This window comes from Drosophila willistoni, assembly GCF_018902025.1.
Source record: "Drosophila willistoni isolate 14030-0811.24 chromosome XR unlocalized genomic scaffold, UCI_dwil_1.1 Seg144, whole genome shotgun sequence".
NCBI classification, from domain to species: Eukaryota; Metazoa; Arthropoda; class Insecta; order Diptera; family Drosophilidae; genus Drosophila; species Drosophila willistoni.
In genome coordinates this window covers 755,234-761,220 of record NW_025814057.1, presented here as the reverse complement: position 1 = coordinate 761,220, position 5,987 = coordinate 755,234, and the positions used below count along the sequence as shown (strand labels likewise).

The 5,987-nt window shown below is 38.7% G+C and overlaps 1 protein-coding gene across 1 annotated transcript; it reads right to left on the bottom strand.

The window, feature by feature from the left end:
* Window positions 1–845: 845 nt before the first annotated feature.
* On the bottom strand, window positions 846–4,029 carry LOC6638627 (histone deacetylase HDAC1). Its single transcript, XM_002062520.4, has 4 exons — window positions 3,791–4,029; window positions 3,345–3,457; window positions 1,575–2,823; window positions 846–1,507 (listed from the first exon to the last, which is right to left on the bottom strand). Exons 1-4 carry the CDS (start codon window positions 3,831–3,833, stop codon window positions 1,317–1,319), a joined length of 1,596 nt encoding a protein of 531 aa, XP_002062556.1. The 5' UTR covers window positions 3,834–4,029; the 3' UTR covers window positions 846–1,316.
* Window positions 4,030–5,987: the final 1,958 nt, after the last annotated feature.

The window sequence follows — 5,987 nt, the reverse complement described above, 5'->3', positions numbered from 1 at the left end:
ATATTTACATACGTACATACATATGTACATATCTGTTGCATATTTTTAATTAATAATTTTGGAAAAAAAGGTTCACTTACCATCTGCATTGTTGCCATCTCTTTTGCTCTTATTCTTTCTACGTAAGGCTAGAACAAAATGCACCCACACATACATACATACATGCAAGATCAACTCGCCAGTTATTGTTCATCCAAGCAAAAGCATGTACGATCCACAACAACAAATAAAATACTAATCTATATTTACATATGTACATATCAGTTGCATATTTTTAATTAATATTTTTGGAAGAAAAGCTTCACTTACCATCTGCATTGTTGCCATCTCTTTTGCTCTTACTCTTTCTACGTAAGGCTCGAACAAAATGCACACACACATACATACATGCATGCTTACATTCCACTTACACAACATTTCTTTGCACGAAAAAAAAAACAAAAAAAGACTCGTTTTATACATACATATGTATGTACATACATGCATATGTATATTTATGCATGTTTATTTAATTTGCTGCAATGGATTTTAATATTATTCACTTTTAATTTCACAAACAATTTTTTACACCAATTAAACTGAGAATTTGCCGACGAGCCGGGGCGGCCCACACGACCAACAAGTGAACTTGATCCTTTTCTCTATCCAGTGTTGCCAGATTGTTTTCTTTCGAGGTTTCGACCTTTCTTCGCGATCGAATGTTTTGGAAATGTTAATGCCAAAAGCTGATTTTTTATATGGAGGTTAGTTTTATTCATTCGTTTGGCTCTTTAATTAAAGAGCTTCTTTGATTTAATTGGAAGTGAATACATTTGGCCTGATCGGGTTAAGAAAAAATAGTTCAATTGTTTTGTTGTACATTTACACGGGCAATATTTATTATAAATGTTTACTTGGAATAAATTAATTGTTAATGATAGAATTAACGGATTTCTTATATGACATATATATAAATCGATAGCCCTATGGTATCTTGGTTGCTTAGCTTAAACACGTTTCGACTTACACATACATAAGAAGAATTGAATGAATGATTGATTAGACTTTCCTTATGGATACGGATGAGTAAATGCGCACCACCGCCTCTGGGCGGTTAAGGGGACCGACAACGGAAAGAAAGGACCGAGTGTGGGCTCGGATTTCGGACTTATGTTTTCGGAATGGGAGCGCGAACCTTGGAGAGCTTGGCGTCTCAACGGAAAGTGGTGGTGGTGTTGGGTGGGGCAGAGGATTTAGGTTAGACGCTAGGTAAAATCTGGCGGCTTGTACTTGGGCGGACGTTTAATTGGCTTCTATAACCAATTGCGGCCGCCACGTCATATGTTGTTCTCCTTGGCGCCCTTAGTGCTCGATGAGTTGCCCCCAGCTGCAGCTCCGCCCGTGGCTGATGAATCGTTGTCGCCGGTTTTGTTATTGTTGGAAGTGCTATTGCCGCCTCCCGCGCTGCTGTTCTGAGAAGTGGAATTGTTATTCGAGCCAGGTGAATCCTCGCCTTCGGCTGCATCAGCTGAAACGAAAGTTAGATAATTATTTGATGTACATATATTAACTAGTGGAAGAAGTCCTACTCTTACCCTTATCCTTGTCGTCTTTGACTTCACTGGAGGTCTCCGACGAGGTTTTATTACTGCTATTGTTATCCTTGTCCAGTCTTGGCCGTTTCCTTTGACCCTTGTACGAGCGATTATCGCGTCGTCCGCCCTCCCCCTCGTCTTCCGAGTCAGAGTACTCATTCTCTGGAACAATGCGCTTGTCTTTGTCACTCTGCGGCAAACGCTCATCCTTGTCGACCTTGTCGTCATCCTCGGACTCATCGTTGATGGCATCTTCAGGTATCGCTTGAATCTGGACGCCTGGAGCATGTGGCAGCATACGTAGATTCTCGAACAGACGATTCTTGATCTTCTCCAGATACTCGGAGGTATTCTGGTTAGTCATATTACTAGGACTGATGTGCAATTTGAAGTCGGGACCAAAGTACTCAAAGTAATCGTTGTACGGCAATTCATTGGCTATTTCCACAGCCAGAGCAACGGATGTTTCATAGGTCCAGCAGCGGGACACGTTGCGTATGGTGTAGCCACCGCCACCGACCATTAGGAAGGGTAAATTGTACTTCTTTACGAACTCCACGCACTTGCCATGACCCTTTACAGTGAGATTAAAGCATCCCAAACGATCTCCAGTCAGCGAGTCGGCGCCACACTGTAAAACGACCGCGGCTGGTTGGAAAGTCTCCATTACCTTCGATATAATAGGCACGAAAATACTCTCGTAGGCCTCGTCGTCCATGCCATCCCTTAGAGGTATATTCACGGCATAGTACTTTCCCTTGCCGGCACCAATGTCGCGTAGGTCCCCGGTTCCAGGGAAATATTCTCCATACTTGTGGAAACTGACTGTCATCACACGATCCGTGGTGTAAAAGGCCTCCTCCACCCCGTCGCCATGGTGGACGTCGATGTCGATATAGAGGACGCGTTGATGGTACTTTAGTAGCTCCAATATACCCAAGACGATATCGTTTACATAGCAAAAGCCAGATGCCTCCGACTTTTTGGCATGATGGAGTCCTCCACCCCAGTTGATACAAATCTCAGAGGCCTGCTTATTCAGTTTGACAGCAGCTGCCACCGATCCACCAGCCGAAAGCTGACAGAACTCATACAGTCCATCGAAAACGGGGCAATCCTCACCCACATTGAAACGTTGCATTTGCTTGTTGTATTCCGTCATATTATCGGGACGTATGGAACGTAGGAATCGTACATACTCATCTGAATGGAATTTGGTCATCTCATCGGCGGTGGCCTTATGAGGGCGCTACAAATATATCAAAACAAATCGAATTAATAGGATGTATTGAGTAATTACATGGATTCCAAACTCAAGGCTCTTCAGAAGTTCGTGCCATCTCACTCACATTCGTTGATGCTTGACTGGCATTGTATTGATACTGGCCTGGCTTAAACGTATTAGCCAAATAAATCAATCTTTTGCAGCATTCTAATCAATATCCACATTCAAACATTTCTCATTATTGCAGCATGATGCTGCACTTTTTTAAATGCCAAATCCTGACTTTCATTTCTCTACTAGCCAAACAAAATTTTCAGAGTTTCCACCTCTCCTAAACATGCAGTTTTTTTTATCAGATGTAATGAAAAAATAGTTACAGTAGTTTCTAAATGACAACGACTTCTTAAATTTGGTTTTGCAGTCTCGAAATACATCTAGCAATTAATTAGTCTACCATTTACCCCCCTCTCTCTCTCACTCTTGCCATCTCACACACATATTTTAATCAAGATTTTAATTAATAGAAATTAATCTCTGTTTCTTACGTAAATCTCCATTTTTCTATATAGACCATAATTTAAAAGCAAATTATGAGTCATACGTATGCGATGGGGCTTCATGGGGTGTCCCTGGCCATAATAGTAGTTGCCAATATCACCTGCAAAATGAATTAAAGATGAATTAAAATTTTTTTTGCCACGCTCAGGTAAAATTTCAATTTTAAGTTGACAGTGGGAGCAGCGTCACCTTGTTACAGTGCACTTTTGCCCCGAACGACCGCAGTTCAGCTAACAAAGCATGCGGTCGTTCGTGGAAAAGTGTGCTGTGCCGGCATTGCCACAGTACAGTCGCTGTAAAACGAAAAATTTTCACAAGTCCCCCGCGGCAGGAAAAATTGCAGTTTTTTCCTGTCAATTTTTATGCCGGGTTTTTTGGCACGACCACCTGCATTTAATTAAACAGTTTTTTTAATTTTTTTAACAATACGTACTGTCATAATAGTAACAAACGCGTTTTTTGCTATGAGATTGCATGTTGCGGCTCTTGATTCCCTTCTGCAGTTGCTCCTTCTTGCGCTTTTCAGAGTTTGTTCACAAGAACGACGACCTCCTCTTTGCAACAAAGTTAAATAAAATATACTTTTATTCTTTTAAATTCCCACCAAATTAATGCAGAAAAAGCAGCGCAACCCGGCTGCCGAAACTTTTCTATATCGAATGTCGAATGTTAGCACAATGTACAGTAACATGAATGATGGTCACACTGCAAGTGTTAGCTCTTAAATGATAATGTTAGTTTAACATTATCGGCCAGTTGGCCGACTCCCAAATGATGATGTTAATTAAAGTCATTTACAACACTAGATCAATATAGAATACTGGGAGAAAAATGAACACAACTTGGACGCTGCAATCATTGGTTTGAAGTTCGCGTTATATACTAGAAATCTAAACACCTAACATTATGAGTGTTTGTTAAATTATTTTTTAGCTTTATTACAAAACAGTTGTTTTTAGCAATAAGTATTTGGTTATATATATTAAAAAAGATTTTCAATTGGTTTTTTTGGGATTTTAAGGTAACATTTTTTTGTATAAATATTATAAATGTTAAATTTTAAAAAATAAAATTCAGTTAAAGTTAAAATTATACATTTGTTTGGCAATGTTAATATAAAAGATTTTACTGTAAGTCGTTTCGAAAGATTTAACTTCAGTTGTTACTTTAGCTTTGAATTTTTGCTCTGTTCATATAATTTAAATTTTGACATTTGTGAAGCCGCAAAAAGAAAATACCAGAGTGAGCAGACGAAAAAACTAAAAAAAAATGCCAGAATAGTGGCATCTGGGGCATTTTTGTCATTGAAAGTTGGTCACACTAGAGTTGCATTTTCATTGCATCAAGATTTGGCCACATTGTTGTTTTTTGTTTTCTAGCGGAAAATTCGGCGAAGTCGTGCGGTCGGATTGCTGGTGCACAGAAAAATCAAGAAAGATTACTTAATTATATGAGTGTGAGTGGTTTTAAAAAATATTGAAAAAAAAATTATTTATTAAGTATTGTGTTCGAGGAGAGAGGTGGTGCATTCCGCGTTTTTAATTTTTTTTGTGTCGTATGTCTGACTCGCTCTCTCTTATTTGAAAGCAACAAAGCGCGGGTGGCTATTGGTGTTTTTTTTTCTGGCGGCGGCGTCTTATGAAAATCAAACAAGGAATTGATAAATCAAAAATAGTAAAAGAAACGGTAAACAAAACTAGTGAATGAAATGAAAATGGCAGCCTAATTAAATAGCCAAGCGACGACGCGTAAGTTTTAGTTTCCGTGTGTGAGAAAGAGAAGGAAAAGAAGTGGATTGCAACTCCACACACACATGCACAGATATATACATACATACATAGAAATAAACGAAAGAAGATGGAAAAGAAGTGTCAAAACGAATTATGAAATTTAATTAAAATAAATAGATAAATAAACGAAAAACGATAACTGTAAACACAAACAGCAAAATACATACATCTTGCGCAGTCTCTTTTCTTACGCCGCCTCGCCCCTTGAATTTCACAGGATATATTTTTGCCTTTTTGTTGTTTTTGTTATTTTTTTGTGCGTGTGTGTGTGTGTGTGTGTGTCTAGATTCCCTCTATTTCTCTCAATTCTAATTAGCACCCTGTGTGCCTAGAAAAGTAGTAAGAAATAAAAGAAATAATCTACTTGCATACTTACTTTCCTTAAATAACGAAAAAGAAAGATAGAAAGAGAGGAGAGAAAGAGAAAAACAACATAAAAAAGCAGCGGCATTTTCATCGTGTAACTGTAAATTGTTTGGTGGCCGCTGGTTTTTTAATAGCTCGAAAATTGCCAAGCGAAAAAAAAACGCTCAGTTTCTTTTTTCTTCTGATTTATTCTAATTAAAAAGAAAAAGGTGAGTCTGAATTTATTTCTCATTGCCGCCCGAGTAAAACTTGTTTCGCAGAGTCTCGGATAAATATGTATGTAAGTTTGTGTTTGTGCGTGCATTTGCCTTGCATTTGATTAAGTACCGTTACAAAAAGCCAATGAACGCAGCAGCGGCAAATAAGTAAACATACATACAAACATCCTAACAACAACTATTCACACATACACTCACACATAGGCACGCACACACACATGGGGAGAACAAGAACTTGAGGGAAGCACAGTGGTAC